We start from the raw sequence: 19,341 nt of genomic DNA, 5'->3' as shown, positions 1-19,341 counted from the left end.
CGTCTTAAAAATTTGATTTTTCTTTGCCCAGTTTGCCGTAATTTGTACACGTTTCACATTCACATGCCAGTTTGAAATATTATTTACTTTCTCTAGTGGTGTTATGCACAATATTTGATTTAAACATTAAAGATAAAATAAAATAGCATAATGTCCGGGAAGGGAAACAAAGCTTTCACTAAAGAAGAGGAGTTGCTTCTTCAAGACTTCAGCAGAAATGTATCAACAAAATCATCAGCGTTATTTTACGGGAATGCATTTATTGTGTCCGCGATCCCTATCTGTAAGTTTCTATCGCTATTTTTAATATAAATACTATATTTGGTTTTGTATTTTTCATACTTTATTTACTTATTGGAATACTCATTACATACTGCGTTTTCTAGGGTTGTTCTGGAGGGTTCACGCTCTAGAAGTAAGCACGTCACTGGCATGGTTTGCCTTGGTCACCACAGCCAGTACTTGGCTCCTGGCTTTGGCGTATCGGAATACGAAATTCCACTTGAAGCACCGCGTCGCCGTCCGTCGGGAAGATGCTGTCGCTCGTGAAATGGCCAGGAAACTTGCCGATGAAAAGAAAATGAGCAGAAAAGAGAAGGATGAAAGGTATATAACAAGCTCATTAAGATTTTATGAATGCAACAAACTATTTATCACAATATTACAATATTTTTACTGTATCAGTATAATAAAATTATACAGATACACTTTCACTTGTTAATAATGAAAATATTTCTAATAAATAATAATATTTCTAAGGTATTCTAGTTAGTTTAAAAAAGACTTGATTAATCTATACTAATATTATAAAGAGGAAAGATTTGATTGTATGTTTGTTTGTCTAGATTCTAAAACTACTGAACCAATTAGAAAAATTTTTTCACTGTCAGGAAGCTACATAATCTGCAAGTTTTGCCTGTAGTACTTGTGGATAGTGTAACCTCCCTACAGGAATAATAATAGGTAACAAGAATTATAATAGGTAACAAAAAGGTAAGAATAATATTAATAGGTAGGTGTAGCTAATAGGGGATAAAATATAGACTGCTATATTTTATCCCCGTATCCTACGGAAGCCGGAACAACACAGGTGAATCTGCAGTGCATCTGCTAGCATTTAAATAAATTTTCAAGTTAATAGACCTAATTTTATTCATGATAATTCATAATGATAAGTAATTGAATAGATTTAGAGTCATTACAGATTGTTATTTTTTGTTAATTAGAGCTTAATAGTTTCTACTAAAACATTATATTTGTTTATATAATTTCAGAATCCTGTGGAAGAAAAATGAAGTAGCTGACTATGAAGCAACTACATTCTCAATATTCTACAACAATGCTCTCTTCCTGACAATTGTGATCCTCAGCAGCTTCTACTTGCTGCGTTCGTTCACACCTACTGTGTATCCTTTTTATAATACCTGATCTAGAATACAGTTTATGCAATTTATTGTCGTATATGCAGTCTAGTGATGATGCAAGTGAAGTCTCATTTGAGTAGCATAGTCTTGAGCTATGTCATTTTTAAGGATGATCAATTCTCAAGATTTTTATTATTCTTTACAAGTTAGCCCTTGATTACAATCTCACCTGCTGGTAAGCAAAAGATGGAAGTGGGACAAACTTGTTAAGAGGAGGATGAAAATCCACACACCTTTAGTTTTTTACACAACATACTACTAGAATGCTAAATGGCTTGGCAGTACATCTTTGCTGGTAGTGGTAACTAGCCACAGCATTCCACCAGCCAATAATAGGTCTGTGCATAACTGCTTAACAAAACATGCATAACTGGTTAAATCTTTCGCCTTTTGAACTAGCTTCATTGATCCAGTGTGAGTGTGGTTAGCTTGTGCACATTTGGATCATGTGGTCTTGGGTTCGGCTATGAAATATTGAGTTTTTCTTTTTTTCGTGAATTACTTAGTGGTAAGAATGTATGTGACATTACACTGCCATGCTTTGCTCATCAAAGCAAAGGTTTACATGAACATAGGGATTTTTAACTATAGTTCAAACATATTATATCTTCCTAAATGGAGAAAGGGGAATATTGGTCATGTTAATAACTTTGTCATTTATAACACTTGCTTCTTTTTTTTAAATCTGTATTGATTAACTTCTATCTTATGGATTTTTTTATTATTAATTGCGGACGGCCGCGACGTCGTCCGCCCTTAGACCCCGCGTATTTCCCATAAGGTGTTGACGAGTCCACTTATAGGAGCCGAACTGCATATCTAATTTTTTAACAAAAAAATTAAAGCTTTTTATGTTTTCATACAAAGTAATACAAATCATTCTGACTATCAATGTAACACACACCTTTATGTATCCATATACATTTTAAAACACGTAATCGTAGTGGTAAGACTGATGATATCGACGAGATATTGCAAGTGGCAATCCGCACTTCACTAGTAAGCACTAGTGAAGTGCAGAGTGCCATTTGCAATATCTCGTTTTGGCTTTTTTGTTTTATTTAAAAAAAATATTAATGCAGTTCAGCTCCTATTAGTGGACTTGTCAACATATTAAAGTTATGGGGAATACTATATGTATTTATATATTTAGAACTGTTATTTTCCTGAATGTATATGTACAGTAACTACATAGTATCACTCTCTGCTGCATCTGGTGTACTGGCTCTCCTGTCCACGGGTACCAAGTGAAAACGCTCAGTGTGTGTGTGGTTGTGAAGTGAATGTGAAAGTATTGTACTAGACTCATTGACGTAAATTATATACAAACAATTTGAAAAAGGAATATATAAAATAACCAACAAAAGTTAATAGTTTTATTAGTATCTTCATAACTGTAACATTCTCAGCATAATAGTGAAATAAGTTGTGTTTTCTATTAAATAAAGTCCATTTGTTAACATAAAATTCTGCATTTTACATCAATGATTGGAGTGTGTGTTTACTCAGATTTTAAATTATTGTGTTTGCTATTTCTGTTATATTTTTTAAATGAATTTATAGTGGGTAAGAAATAAAAAGAATAAGCTTAGACAGTCTTCATTTTTATTTACAATCTTTCAGAAATATAAACTTAAGTTACCTTAAATCTAAATCCTTAATATTATATTTTTTAAAAATTAAAAAGTGTTCTCGTCATTTTATTTAGGGTGGGTCACATATACCTAATTAAATCACATAATTTAGTTTCAAAATATTTTTTAAGAATGAAAATAAAGTTATTGAATTATATTGCTGCAAAAAAAGTTGTAATTTCAGATGTTAATAATAATAATATTATTAGTAATAATAATTGATAAAATAATAACATTGTGATAATTAAGAAAATATAAATTAAGTTTAAAAAATAACATTTATACATTATTTTCAATTAATATAAAAAAGTGTACATGGTCTGACTATGGCTCTCATGAATTTCATATTTAGTGTTGTTATAAAAGATTGTTGAAAAACAAGCATACAACGGAACTTAGAACCTTGGGAGTCTATTAAAAATTGTGTGTTCTGTAAATGTACTTTTTGACATACATTTACAGAACACACTGTACTCAGCGTGTGTGAAGTCTACCAACCCGTATTGGGCCAGCGTGGTGGACTATTTGACCTAACTCCTCTCATTCGGAGAGGAGACTCGTGCTTAGCAGTGATCCGAATTTGGGTTGATAAAAAAGAAAGGAAATGTGATTGAGATGGTTCTTGGATACACAATTTGTTGGGTTACAAAATATTATTGGGTGTAAAATAACTTGCGATTTGTAATAATTTTTAATTTGTTTGTATTAACAAAATTCGATCAAAAGTTGGCTTTAATAGAGACAGATTCAATTCAAGCATACAAGTAATTTCTATTGCCTTGATATTAAGATTATTACTCTGGCAGTAGTCCCTACCACCTAAATAAGTTCACACGTATCTAGGTACAAGTAGTGTATAATTGGGGATACTGGATCAAAATCAATCAATTCATTTATTGTTCAAGCAATGGTATATTTTACTCGTACATTACATAATATTTACCCGCGTGGTTCCCGTTCCCGTAGAAATAGGGGGATAAAATATAGCCCATAGCACTCGGGGACAGTGTAGCTGCCTAACAGTAAAAGAATTTTTCAAATCGGTTCTGTAGTTTTGAAGGCTATTCAATGCAAACAAATAAATAAACAATCGAACAGTGAGTGGTTCGATCTCGCTCGATCATCTCGTCCGATATGGATCGATCTCGCTTTGCTCTATTATCTAGAATCCCTTGTGATTTCTTGATCCAAAATCCCCAACTATAATTATACACTACTGGTACAAGTCATATCTATTGCCTTGCAATAGGCTACTCTGCTGTACAAAACTAAGAAGATTTTTTGCTTAGAGGCAGTTTAGATGGTGAAAATAATCATGTAATTGTAATATTAAAAAAAAAAAAATAATCACGGCACCGCAAACGCCAATCATAAACTGTACCGTCATTCGCTACAAGGCATCGGTTTGTGATTGGCGCTTGCGGTGACGTGATATAATCACATCACTGCAAACGCCAATCACGCTGTTATCTCTACGAATGACGTCACTTGCTAATGTGCTGTATTTCGGCGGCAAAAATTTTACGTAGATATTTTTTCATTTATATGAAATTTTTTACTGGTTATTATTGCCGGGACAAAATAAAATATAGCTTATAATACTTCCATAATTCAGTTTAAACACTGTTTACAAATGAGGCAAGTAGCCTATTATTTTTATGGTTATTGGATTTGTATGGTTGTAGTTTGTAGATGAGATAGTTTCCGTGGTGACTAGCGGTTGCACTGTCAAATCTCACTGTTCGCGCTGGAACGCTGGTTTGCCAGGGGCTCAGTACATCATGCCGACGTGCAACGGCTCCGTGCGTTGGAAGTAGACGTTGGGGTTGCTGCTGAAGGTGGGCTCCACGCTCGTGTACACGTTGCCCTCTTCTGGATGCATCATCACGCCTGTAAACCAAACGCCGGTCACTTCGGCTGCTGGGACTGTACGTGCCCATCCATGGGAGTCACGCTACAACCACAAACGCCTTCACCTACCTACCTAGTTGCAGTTTTCAATGTTTCCATACTATGACTATCGCGTAACCGTAAACGCGAATTTGTAAGGAATTGAAACTTGTGCAGTAGTGCCACTGGAAGGCGCTGTTTCATTTACTTAGAAATTCGCGTTTACGATTACGCGATAGTCACATAGTTTAGTTTTCACAGTATGAAAACATTGAAAACTGCCACTATAGTGTTTTTCGGATAACATGGGTACGGTGACAGTTCCACTCTTGTAATTTTGCCGCAATTTACGATAATAGTACGTATTATGAACGTTATAAGGCAACTGTCACCGTATCCATGCTATTTGATAAAACACTATAGGCACACAGTTCGTTTCACGTATAGGATGGTGTGGGTGACAGTTCGTTGCACTCTTGAAAATTTGCCGCGACTCACGATAATAGTACCTACGTATTATGAACGTCATACAGGCGACTGTTACCGTACTCATGCTATCTGAAAAACACTAAGTGACACACCTGCGGAACATTTCGGCGCGGAAACTTCAGAGACGGAATTATCGGACGGTATTGACCGTATGACATAAGAGACGCGCTGAACTGTCGGTAGAGGCGCAATGGCGTTTTAATGGGGATGATGACTAGGTTTGAATATATTGATTTTGATGATACTTTCGGGTAAATAAGGTCAATGTTAACTAATTTATATATAAAAAGCAAAGATTGTCTGGATATTTGCAAAATAAATAAGATTATAATCTTTTATTTTTTTTAAATCGTAATAAGATGACAATTCATACAGTTTTAGCTTCCTTACATTAAATGTGTCATTTTTTAAATTTATGAACTGTAAACATTATGTACCTACGACGTCATTAATTCGTACCATTCTGTATGGGGCGTTTTTCAGGGATCCGCGGCAGCGCCGCAAATCTGACCATTTAAATCCCTGTAGCTCCGAAAGTAATGATCGCAGATACCCTGTTACTTTTACAAAATTGCTTTACTATTAGCATACTCTTAATTTATATACCTACAATTAAAAAAAAAAACTGTTATCATCCCCATTATGCGCACCGAACTTTTGGTCGTAATACGTCTGCCATGGCCCACCCGACTTCGCAGTCATACGGACCGAATCAGTGAGAGGGCGGGCCCGGTACTAGCTCTTCGCGTTTTTCCCTTCTTGACTCCCTACAAATTATTTTTCTCTTCGTTCTTGTCCCGGCTTTCGCTTTCTCTCCCTTCTGGGGCAGCAACATCACCTATCCAGGAGATTCCCTTCGTTCCCCGTGGACTCGTCACTGGCACCAATGCGCTCCGAGTCACGTCGCCTCTTGTGCCACCGGTGCGCGAACTACAGGGTTCCCAACTTAGGGATTTGCCCCCCAGATTTAGGGGACAAATAAGTGAAATGGGATTTTTTTAGGGGTCTGAAATTTTAAGGGGTATTTTCAGGGATTTCTTGACTTTTTAATATTTTTAAATTGATGATAATTTTAATATTTCTTTCTTGACCTAGCGACCTATAACGACATATAATACGTTACAGCCACTCTGAGGCAACTGGCGGCAATATTCATCAAATAAAAAAAAATTGTTAAATTTGTTCACTGTCAACATGTATGATTTCAAAAAATCTGAATCTTCAGATAAAGACGTAATATTTTGTCTGTATTAAATATAGACTTTTGGAACATATTACAGCATATTATTTCTAAATTATTATGAATTTATATTTTTTAGGGGAACAACTCAATAATTAAGGCGCTTTTAGGGGTTTTGACACAAACTTTTGGGATAAATATTTTGGAGAGATGGTAACACTGGAACTCGAGGTCCATGTAGTAGACAGGCCCCGCCAGATTCCGCCCAGCATCTCGAGCTGTAAGTCCTCGTAGAGAGGACATTCCCACAGAACGTGGTGTCTGTCCTCATCCCCAAAGGGGCAGTTGTAAAAACATTACTAGCATAATCAACCAAATTTTCTGCAGGTGTATCGCTACGCTAAAGCTAGAAACGGTGCTTTGTCGACTGCCATGTGCGTCGAGTCCATATAAAATACATATATGAAAACTACAGAAGGTCGGTGGCAGCGCTTTGTGGTAGTGGCGTGGCTCCAGTGTGCTGGGACACTAATATATACCTATCTACTCGTATCTTCTTGATACTTAGTCAATACTAGCGGACGCCCGCGACTTAGTCCGCCCTTAGACCTCTTTAATCCAGCCTTTACAGTAGTATCGCTGTAATAATGGAGTAACTTCTCCCGTTTTCCCAACATTTCCCTTCAATGTTCTGCTCCTATTGATCGTAGTGTGATGAAAAGTATACTGTAACCTGCCCAGGAGTATAAAAAATAATTGCACCATGATTCGTTAAAATCCGTCGAGTAGTTTTTGTTTCTATAACGAACATACAGACAGACGAAAATTTTACTGATTGCATTTTTGGCATCAGTATCGACCCCCTGATAGTTATTTTGGATATATATTTCATGTACAGAATTTACCTCTACAGATTTATTATACTTAATTACCTAGGTATAGAAATTCCGGGAGCGGAAAGTCCGTTTAGTTTTGACTGTACTGGTAAGATTACCAATAGTGTTTGTGGATAAACCGAAGAAGCATTTGCATTATCATATCACTGCAGACACACATCCAGACAGTGTTATATATCGCTAATTTGTTACCTAACCTAACCACTTTATACAAAGCCCGAATTTTCCAGATTTCCCGGAATAAATAGATTGGTTATATCTAGGTATGCTATCAATATGTAGTAGGGATCCGTGCAGAAAGAAAGCACGTTCTGAGTTCTACCTTCTGTGCACAGTGCAACGTAGTATAGTCGGATGCAATCTTTATTACGTTTCCGAACATCGTGCGGTAAGCTGCACATTATAAAATGTTAGGTATCTACAATATAAATAGACTGACACCAAAAAAATTGTTATTTAATTCGCTTCATCGTCATTAGTCTATTTTAATGGCTTTCATTTGTATGAAATACCTACAAATCTATGTGTGTTTTGCATTGTTCTAATGTAAGTAGGTATTAAGGTACTATTTACAGAATATATTAACGGTATAGGTACGATTGTTATTTGCTAAATAGAATTTTAGAGATACATAATTATAAACAAACTTAAATTAATTTCTATAATATTTACAATCTACGGGTGACAAGTTGTAACGTAATTATTTAGGACAGTGCATGTTACCTGGCGGCAGAAGATAGTGATAGGGCGGATAGTTGTAGTGGTAATGCGTTAGAGGGTGCAGGGGGTAGTGCGGCGGACACAGGGGGCGAGCGTGCGCGTGCGAGCCGAACATGCCGCCGTACAGATCTGCAAAAGGAACGTCGTGGCTGCGTCAGATCCGTGCGTTCAAAGCGCTAGTTCTCACTCAATAGCGCGTTTTAGATACTTAACTAACCGGCTGGCTGAGCGGAGGGCTCCTTGCGGTCGAGCACGGCGGGCGGGGCGGGCGCCGCGGCCGACACCATCCCGTACTTGACCGGTTTGAAGTGGAAGAAAGAAGGCGAGTAGCCGGAGCCGCCCACGCCTATCGAGCTGAGGCCCTCCTCGCGGTCCGCGTCCCAGCGGCCCTCGCGGCCCAGCGCCGCCAGCCGCCGGCCCTTGGGCGCGAACATCAGCGCGAACACCGCGGCGCACGTGGCCAGCAGCCCGGCCGCCACGCACGCCTCGCGGTGCTGCTCCGGCGCGCCCAGCGCGGCCGACACCCAGCACACCCACACGGCGGCCGTGGCGCCGCCCGCGCCCGCGATGTGCGTGGCCTCGCGGTAGTTGTCGCGTATCCCGCGCGACCGCAGCGCCACGCCGCAGACCACCACGATCAGAAACGCCGCGTAGCACAGCGACATCAGCAGGTCGGACAGAGGGGAGTCGCACTTCGTAGCGCCGACCGCGACCCGCGGCGGCGAGCCGCCTAGCCACTGCGCGCCTATAGCCACTTGTATCATCACTGCGAAAAACAACAACAGTCCTTGATACGCCGCCGGCAAGTACACGCCACCGTTCAAGCTCAATAAGAAAACACATTTCACGAGCAGCGACGCGAACACGATCACATAGGCGACTCCGGTCCCGAAGCGCACCGCCCCGCACGTGAACGACGTCGGAGCGGCGGTGAACAGCGCCGCGGTGGCCGCGCATGTGAACAGCCCGAACAGCAGACACTGCCCGAGGAGAAGATGCCGTTGACTCGGCGCCTTGCGGCTCGCTCCCCACACGATGAAGCCCTCGAACCCTCCGATCACTATCATGCTCACGCAAGCCAAGGCCAGCGTCGGCACCGCCCACGATTCTGTCCTTAGGATCCTCAACGTGGGCATGACTATTTGAGGGCGCGTCGTATTAGTCGGTCGAAACGTCGACGCAGTGACGACCCGTGAAGTCGACGAGGGCGTCGGCGCAGGCGAAGGGCGCTCCGGTATCACAAAATATTCCGTGCTCATCTCCAGCCGATGAGCTTCAGTGCGCGTGGGGCGGCGGGGCTGCGGGACCTCTCGCTCGGGCGGCGCGTCGTAGTCCCGCTCGTAGGGCTCCTCGTCCTCGCTGTCGATGTAGTGCGCGGCGGAGGGCGCGCTGCGCGGCGAGTAGGCGGGCACGCGCGGCGCCAGGCGGTCGCCGAAGCGCGCGGCGCCGGCGCGGGCCAGGGCGGCCAGCGCGACCGCGACGAGCAGCGCGCGCACCGCCGCGCCCGCCATGGCGCCGGGGCTCAGCTGGCGGGCCGCACACGCATCCGCGCGAGGCGCCGGGGCTCAGCTGGCGGGCCGCACACACATCCGCGCGAGCCGCCGGGTCTCTGCGAATGATAAACGCGCCGTCAGTCCGGTGTCTTGCGAGTCGCGACGTCCCGACTCCGAGATAACCAAACAAAGAATCTCCCGCCGAACCGGTTTACTGATCGCCTTGCACCTCCAGGCACCCTAACTTTGCCGATTTCGTATCTTTTGTTTTTGTTACGTTACGAGGACAGTATAATAGTAGGTACGTGCTCGATCCTTTTTCCTTTTTTGGGAGTAACCAAAATGTATCTACCTACCAACACGTCTACATTTAGTTTGCAGGTAGGCTAGTAGGTACCATTTACCTATATGACTTATCTACTAGATTTATACGGTTCCGTAAGCATGCGTATTGGAAATCTTATATTTCTGTGCATCCGTCTGTGTACAGTAGGTGGGTAGCTAGCTACCTACCCAGACCCACCTATCTGTAAAGCTGGGTTGTAAAGAATGACTCCATGTAATTATGTCTACCTACTTTTATTAGCCACAAAGCTTCAATAGCTCCACTGTTGGCCGGATTTTCACCGCAAGAGGTCGAGGGTTCAATTCTAGCCTGGACTTGTTGTACCCATTCCTAACACTAGTTGGTGGGGAAGAGAAATTCTGGATACATTCAAAAGGAAAGAAAATAACATTATTCCCTGTAGTAACAGAATAATAAGCCTCAATAGCTTAATGGTAAAGGTCCATCTCATCAATGAGAGGTCGCGGTTCGATCATCGCCATCGATGCCCATTAGGGCATTGTCGTATCCATTTATAACACAGTCTTTGCTGACTAGTTGTAGGGGAATGGGAATATTGGTCATATAAAAAAATGGCAATTATTATTTGAATAAAAATAGTAGTAGTCGGATACAGAAGGCCGTATTGTGAGTAAGTTCTTCAATTCAGAGAATTCTTGAGACGGTGCGTATTGTGAGTAAGTTCCTCACTCTGGAGCCCTGACCACCGGTTGCTTGGGCACTCAAATGATCCGCAGCGCGGCAGCGGCGGAGTTGATTTTTTTTATAAATTTTTAATAGTGTTTTATATTAATATCATTGTTAAAAAATAAAGAAAATGATAAATAAGTATTTATGAGAGACTATAAAAATAGTATTAACTGCATAGTTAAGTCTTAGTCTATTTACATAAATTAGTTAGGATTAGAATAGAGCATCATTATACATACGTAAATGATGTTCTATTCTATAGGCAGACATAAAGAAATAGTAGCTGCACGTATAAAGGCATACGAGACAGGACGATCGTTGGTCGGTCGACGGATAGGGCAACGAACGTATTAATTCTCATCCCCAAGGGACACCGCCGGTGCCAGTGGCTTACCTACGCCTGGCAACAACTTTCCAGTTTACTGGAAACTTATTTTTTCCGTCTCGAGCGGTTCTCCTGCAGAATGCGCGAAATAAAAATAAACAACAGGTAGTTACGACTAAGTAGTAACAACTTTCTGGAAACCAGAATGAATGTGTAGGAAACGGTTGTAGATAATAAAGACTACTGCATGATGGAATATTCGTATTTTTTGTTATTGTTGACGTCATATAGCTTTTTATTTCATACAGTAACGTATTTACGAGTATGAAGTATAAACGTCTGAGGCAGATGGCCCGATGTCCGTTAATATAAGAGAGAGAGAGAGAGAGAATAGGCAACTGTAGAGTTTAGATGGTGGTAATTTTTAGAAGTAGCAGGCATGAGGTCGTCCTCATCATCGTTATCAGCCGATAGACGTCCCATTGCTTAAAATAGGTATCTCCTAAGGACTTCCAAACAACACGAGTTTGAGCTGCAATCCGCTTTACTTCGGCCCACACAGTGGGGTGTTGAACAACACTGCGCTTTCCGATGCGCCTGCGGGTCCGCCATTCCAGCATTTTGAGTCCCCAATGTCCATTTGCCACTTCTGCGACTCGTTGAGCTATTTCGGTATGAGGTGACAAAACTCAAGATGCTAAATTTTTCGGGATTATATTATGACAAATAATATCCTCGGTAACCAGAAAATGAGCTGCGTGGCAACCCTTTCGTAGAGAGGAACGTAGAACACTCCGCCTATTTATCGCCGTTATGATTTAGATGACTAAATACTAGTACTAATGAAAATCTCTAACTCTAATGAAAAAAATATATATAACTAGGTACTCTATGCGTAATATTTACCTCGAGCAAATATTCATTTGAGTTTAAGTAGTAGATATGGATACTAATTTGCATTATTAGGTACTTACTTAATTAGTCCACTGAAAAAAAGGTTAGGTATGTATAACGTGAACGCACAGGAGTATTTAAATTTTCAAGTAAATTGTTGATAATTTATTCGTTGAATGTTGCTTCTAAGTAAGCTTCCTTGCATGTAATTTTAAACAAAAGCTTTTAATTTATTCCATCCAATGTACATGAACGTACTTAGCGTTCTCACAATTCAGCGGTATCCCGATAAAGTTAAAGATCGGCGTACGCGGCGAATTGTGATAAACCTAAAATATGCACCGGTGCCATACAAGGAAGCCTCTATTTCAGGCGAGAGATTACGCAGACAGCGCCTTGAACCGGATCGTGACTTCAGACTTCTTATCCGAATCAAAGTACGTACATTGAGCGTATTGCAGACAGATTTGGCGCTAAACTAACGGTGTGGCGGTCGCTTGGATTGGACCCCTAAGCTTGCACTTGGGCCTGTAGCCAAGTGGCGCGTCGATTCTCTTTCTACAAACGCTAACGCTTAGAAAATTAGAAAAACGTATGGAATGACAGATCTGATCGACAACTTGATTATGTGACCTGTCGACAGCAAATGTCATTCTCTATACATTTTTGAATTTTCGAAGCGTTTGCGATTGTAGAAAGAGAATCGACGTGCCACTTGGCTACAGGCCTCGGTCTTGGCCGCAACGGTATCGAGTCATGTTATCTAGATTGTAAATCATAGCCAAATCTTCGGTTACAACGACGTGTCTGTATAGATTTATGTTTAACCTCTATTGTTCTTTGTTAACGAGCCTTGTATACGCGTTGTGCCTTCATTTTCTAGAGATAACATCTAATTCTGTCTTTTTTTCATTATCCATTTATTTGTAGATTGATAAACGAGTACATATTAGGCCTAAAGATGAGGTTTGCTATTAGTATATACTAAGTCGTTGTCATCAACCCATATTCGGCTCACTGGTGGGCTCGAGTCTCCTCTCAAAATGAGAGGGGTTAGGCCAATAGTCCACCACGCTGGCCCAATGCGGATTGGCAGACTTCACACGCAGAGAATTAAGATAATTCTCTGGTATGCAGGTTTCCTCACGATGTTTTCCTTCACCGATTGAGACACGTGATATTTAATTTCTTAAAATGCACACAACTGAAAAGATGGAGGTGCATGCCACGGACCGGATTCGAACCCACACCCTCCGGAATCGGAGGCAGAGGTCATATCCACTGGGCTATCACGGCTTTTATATATGTAGGTAGGTATATACTAAGTAGGTAGTTAATAATAAGAATAATGCTCCCAACCGAATTGTTCTTTTCTTTTTTCACGGTGAGATTAACCAGGAGAGAGAGAGTGTGTGCGCAAACACTGGTGCACTCTCTTTTTCCTCACTCTCATAGTCCGATGGGGCGGCAGACATATAACCTGCCCAGGAGTATGAAGAATAATTGTACCAAGTTTCGTTAAAATCCGTCTAGTAGCTTTCGTTTCTATAATGAACATACAGACAGACAGGCAAAAATTTTACTGATTGCATTTTTGGCATCTGTATCGATCACTAATCACCCCCTGATAGTTATTTTGGAAATATATTTCATGTACAGAATTGACCTCTATATATTTATTATAACTATAGTTACGAGTATATAAACTGTCAAAAATTTAATCACTTTTTACTTTTAGCAATGTTGAAATACGACGTGTCGAGGTACAACTAAAGGAAATTTTATTAAAACGTGGGATTTTACGAGTACAAGGATTATAGCTTATTTATGAGCTTTTTACTATAGCAATAAAATAGCAATAGAAAACATAGGAAACGATTCAGAGTGTAAAATATGTCTAAGCACGTTTCTCAAGCAATGTGACAAACAAAAGGTGCATTTCATTGCATTACAATACAGAGATTGTTGTCTATTAAGTATTACATAACTCAGGTATTGATCATAGACAGGTGATCGTTCATATTCAATTGTTAGGTGAAGTGTGGGCGGAAATGATATAGGTACTTTGAATCACCTTATTGTTAAAGTACCTATAGGTATAGGTACGTATGAGGTGGAGTTCAATATTTCGTTGTACGTTCACGCAATCACAATAATTGCTGTTTTGTTCGTTTGAGACAATCAGACGTATTTCATTTTAGTTTGTGAGCCCCTGCTCCTTATCTAAATATGTATATATAACCCAATGGTGACTGACTGATATTATAGTGATCTATCATCGCACAGCCCAAACCACTGGACGGATCGGGCTGAAATTTTACATGCATATAGATGTTATGACTTAGAATTCGGCATCCGTTAAGAAAGGATTTTGATTAATTCTACCCTCAAGGGGATAAAATAGGGGATGAAAGTTTGTATGAAACTTTGTCAATTTTAAGCCGATCGGGCTGAGACTTTGCATGCATAAAGCTACTATGACGTAAGCATCCCCTAAGAAAGGATTTTGATAATTTCCACCCCTTAGGGGACAAAAAAGAAGATGAAAGTTTGTATAAATCTTCCTAGATTTTCGACCGATTGAACTGTAATTAAAGATTGGAGCTACTATGACGAATACATTCGCTTAAATAGCATTTTGATAAATGCAACCCCCATGGGGATAAAATAAGGGATGATGGAGGATCTCATTTGTGCTGCGGCTACTGAACCTATTTTGTTGTAATTTGGAAAAGAAGTACATACTTATATTTAACGCTGGATTAACACATAGGCTACTTTTCATCCCGGAAAAATCCATGGTTCCCGCAGGAGTGCGCTAGTCATAGATAAGTATTGAGTTTGCTACAATTATGAACTTTTGAAGGTGCGTCATGCAAGGTTTAATGTTTCAGGGCTCCAGATTCTCAATGAATAATTGTCCAAGAAGGTATATTTCACTTAGATATTTTCTAAATCATATCATGAGGAATACGATGTCTGTAGTTGCCATCGCTCGAAGTTCTCTTAAATAAATCGGTTGCCGCGAAGCGAAGCTAAGTGACTGGCGATTGACATTATTTATGCCGAGGGAAATATACAAATAAAGTCAGTCAAAAAGTTCAACATGCTTGGACTTTGGTGTGAATCAAGGTACCTACCAATCGCGCTAAGGAACATCGTCACATAAAACATTTTAAAAACGTTTCGATTTGCGAGCATTGGTTAAATTACGCGTTCGTAGCGATTACATTCGTGATGTAAGGGAAACTGTCGCAGTGGAAAGTCAAAGTTTTCCATCAAAACGCGTATCACATGACAATGAGACCCAAGGAAACAGAGCGTTGTCATGTGCGGCCGCGCGTTGTAAAAGTAACAGCGCGAATACTCTGGGTGAAACTCGCCAGAACTGATTGCGATTGCTATGATACTATGTCACATTCTGCATTCGCTGATAACTACTTCATTCCATTTTATATTCCAGTTTAGATACAAGAAGCGACTCCTTATTAATCCTAATATCTTGGCAAACAGACTCTTGACTGATGACTGTCCGAGGCGTCTTAAACGTAAACGCATACTCGACCTGGACATTTGAAAAACAGGACGCACCAAATGAGCGCCGACTCCTAATGAGGATCGACCTCCACAAGACAAAGACACTCGCAACATATTTGTTTATAGTCTTAGGACTGATCGCAGGTTGGCCGTACAAGAAAAAAAAATATATATTGCGTCTAGCCCTTAGAGGGCATTAATTTACGTGACGTATTTTTGACAATTGTCTTATTTGTCGCGACCCCTAACTCTCCCTCGCGTCAGATTCGAGGGAGGAGAGAGATTCTCCTCCCTCTGAATACTTCACGTAGGTAATTAATGAAATACCTACCCATCAATATATTATTTTATCGATAGATAAATACGAGTATGTCCGAAATTAACATTGATATTAGAATGCAAAAAGCTGGAAAATGGATTTTCTTGCAATTGCCAGTCGATTTAGGATTTTTACAATGAAGGAAAATGGAGTTTGATACGAACAAAGTTGCGGGCGTCCGCTACTATGTTTATGGTATGTAGGTATAGGTCTGTACTTATGCCGACATAATTACGCTTTTCACACGAAAACTAGCTATAAGCCGGTGTGTGTTGTGAAAATAATTTCATGAATTTCTCATAGAAAGAAGGAGAAAGGTATTGGTAATAGACGTTTAGAAAACTATTTCCTGAGGCAATTCTTGATCTTTATAAAACGGAAGGGCTTTATACACAATATCTATTTTACACTTTTCTAATCGTATTCGGTAAAGTAAGCCATAACATCAATTACTCTGGTCTTGTTTGGCTAGTAAACTATTTAGTAGATCTCTAAATTATAAAAGATGGATCCGGGTTGGCGAATCTTTATTGTTGGACGTGCCAATTTTGTCTTATAACAAAAATATTTTTTTTCTTAATTTTTTAATACGCGCTACAGACGCTAAGCGGTTTCACTAGCGTAGTTTCCGTAGGAATACGGGGATAAAATATAGCCTATACATCCCACCCGGGGATAGTGTAGCTTACCAACAGTGAAAGAATTTTTCAAATATGTTCAGTAGTTATCTACTTAACCTATTCAATGCAAACAAACAAACAATCAAATCTATCATCTTTATAAAATTACTAAGTTAATTAATTTCATTATTTATATAGGTACCTATATTGCTGACACGACACGGCAAACGTTGTTCTGCTTTTTCGCTATTAAAAAATATTTTTTATAGTAAAAAATTGGTTGCTTGCTTGTTAATAAAGTTGTAGTGCGCTTACCTGGAAGATCCTTATTCATTCTTGCTTTGAAGGAAACACAAACGCCGGAAGGGCATTCCAAATTGTTGCTGTGCGAAATAGAAATGTGAATGCAAATCGTTGTGTACGAGTTGCCTGAACATCCACAACGTAAGGATAGCCACTGAATTTGGGGCGTCTTGCTGCCACTACCCTACTCAAACATACTTCTACCCTACCCAACCCATACAATACTTCTACCTTACCCCTACCTCTACTCTACCTATCCAACCCCAAGATCTTATATGTATATGACACTGTTCACGTAAACATCATGAAAAATTCATTATATCAGCATGGATGGATGTTGTACGTTAAGCACAATGTGTTAAAGTAAATTTACTTAAATCAATATTTATCAACTGAATAGACCAGTGGCAGATTTACCAGCAGGCTAAGTAGGCTGGAGCCTAGGGTGGCATTTTTAGGAGGCGGCAAATTTGACCCAAAAAAATCTTACTGAAATAATGAAAAACATCAGGACATTGTTAAAACATTGAAAAAACAAGTCTTGAAAATTAAAGGATAATTTTAATATTTTAATTCCTACTGTAGGAACTGTCTAGTACCAAAATATTATACAAAAATAATAAATAGGGGTGGCAAAAATTTGACAGCCTACTGGTGTCAAATTTGTAAATCCGCCACTGGAATTGACATTTTTACTCGAGCAAATGTAGAGTTCATTAATATAAAACTCAGTAGTCACTGTGTAAAAATGTATCGGCGAAAGTTAACGATCATTGATGTTTTCGTAAGCATTTAACGATCTGTCTCGGTAAGTCGCACATTTTTCTACTTTTTATAGTCAATTGAAATTGTTATTGAAATAAACTTACATTGTTTTAAAGAATATTTGCTTTCTATACCTATTTATATATCATTATAGGTAAAGTTTGTATGGGGTAATCTCTGTGAACTGATAAGGAGTTCCTACCTTCATGACATTGTAGTGCTTTGAAATACTTTACTTAATGTGTAGAAACCGAGAGGAGTTTGGATTTCATCCCACTACTAACAAGTTAGCCCGCGTCTATCTTAGATTACAGCGTCACTTACCATTAGGTGAGGTTGTAGTTAGGGACTAACTTGTAGAGGAAAAAAAAAGATGTAGGATCCCGGAGAAATTGAGGTCGAATCCTAATATTACGACAATGGACCACCTCAAGAGTATTTGAATACCCTTTCAAACAAAAAAGTGAATTATCCAAATCGGTCCAGGTGTCTTCGAGTAAAACTGAGTAGGAGTTTATAGTTTGTAGAAGTCCGTTGCAATAGTACAATATGATATGAGTGCGGTAAGGTGAAAATTACAAGTGATACTAAAAATGTCATTTTAAAAAATCCGACTGCGTGAATAACAAACAACAGGACACAAAGGAACTGAAAAATAATAAGATCAATTTTTTATCTGATTAAGTAAGTGCCAAAGGCTCCATACCAGACCGCAGCGGCGTCACCAGGGGTTTTGGGTGATCGCAGAAGCATCGCCTGATGAGGCCCGAAGGCTGAAGAGAAAAAAAAGGACGGAACACCTCTATATGGGCGTCTCCTGTGATAATAGGACCTCGACTTAGAAGGCTGTTTTGGAGGGTTGTTTGAGCCTGATTGAAAAAACACCCATAACCCTAGATACGCCAATGGTCTAAACTCGTATAAGCTAGCCTATATGTACAATAAAAAAAGTTCTGACTATACCAGTTCTAGATTCAATAACGGTTAATACTTGTATCTATGATATTTCTTATATGTATTTCTTTTTTATTACTAAACAAGATGTTGTTAGTGTATGTGCATTACTCAGCATAAATATACAATCCGACAAAAACTCCGACATTACAATTTTCCCGTTTCTTTTTGTGTTAGAACAGGAACGGTCGTATGTATGTTGAAGAAGAGATTCTTTTAGCCTACCGTGACGGTGATTTCAATTTTGTTTCAGTCGAATGAAATTGACTTGTATGAGCCATGATAGGCGGAGTCAGACGAATCATACGACACGTCAGACAAATATATGTCTGACGTGTCATGTTGCGACGCATTAGAACAGAATCGGTATCATACATTGTTTATGCGACACATTAGAAGCCATCACGACATGGCACATAAGTGTAAATGTTGCCAAACAAAATGTATGATACCCATTCTGCCTTTACTCTACATTATTCTGTGATTGTCGCGTCTTATCTACACTCTTAAATGTAGGTACCCAGGTACTATACTATACAGGGTGCTCGGTAGTATTTTCCACTTTAGGGTTCTTTAAAGAAAATTAATTAAAAATGTCTAAGGAACATCTGTTCTAAAATAATTTTTTTCGGAGTATAAATATTTCTTTTGTATATGTTCATAAATTGTGTGCCTTGTATCGCATCCTTATATTATGAACTAGCCAAACTTATTCATTGATAAATATCATGAAGTAGATTACTAGTAAAGTGTGGAGTGTCAGTTGCAATATCTCGTCGATATCGACAGTCTTACCACTACGATTACGTATTTTAAAATGCAAGGATAGATAAAGGCGTGTGTTACATGAATAATCGGAATT

At 39.5% G+C, this 19,341-nt stretch overlaps 2 protein-coding genes across 3 annotated transcripts in view; one reads left to right on the top strand and one right to left on the bottom strand.

Annotated features, from left to right (window-relative positions):
* Nucleotides 1-9: 9 nt before the first annotated feature.
* On the top strand, nucleotides 10-3,015 carry LOC112051709 (translocon-associated protein subunit gamma). Its single transcript, XM_024090484.2, has 4 exons — nucleotides 10-283; nucleotides 387-606; nucleotides 1,275-1,406; nucleotides 2,609-3,015. Exons 1-4 carry the CDS (start codon nucleotides 151-153, stop codon nucleotides 2,673-2,675), a joined length of 552 nt encoding a protein of 183 aa, XP_023946252.1. The 5' UTR covers nucleotides 10-150; the 3' UTR covers nucleotides 2,676-3,015.
* Nucleotides 3,012-19,341, bottom strand: part of LOC112051708 (metabotropic glutamate receptor 6) — a 29,410-nt gene continuing 13,080 nt past the window's right edge. The window contains exons 2-4 of one of the 2 annotated variants that reach the window (XM_024090483.2): nucleotides 8,451-9,842; nucleotides 8,237-8,362; nucleotides 3,012-4,948 (exon numbers count right to left, since the gene is read on the bottom strand). In XM_024090483.2, coding sequence (XP_023946251.1) covers nucleotides 4,830-4,948; nucleotides 8,237-8,362; nucleotides 8,451-9,744 — 1,539 coding nt within the window. In that variant the 5' untranslated portion in view covers nucleotides 9,745-9,842 and the 3' untranslated portion in view covers nucleotides 3,012-4,829. The remainder of the gene's footprint in view (nucleotides 4,949-8,236; nucleotides 8,363-8,450; nucleotides 9,843-19,341) is intronic. The other variant, XM_052885226.1, reaches the window with a different exon arrangement.

Source organism: Bicyclus anynana, chromosome 14, assembly GCF_947172395.1.
Source record: "Bicyclus anynana chromosome 14, ilBicAnyn1.1, whole genome shotgun sequence".
Taxonomy (NCBI): domain Eukaryota; kingdom Metazoa; phylum Arthropoda; class Insecta; order Lepidoptera; family Nymphalidae; genus Bicyclus; species Bicyclus anynana.
The sequence above is the reverse complement of the archived record's forward strand: the minus strand, read 5'-3'. Positions and strand labels throughout refer to the sequence as shown.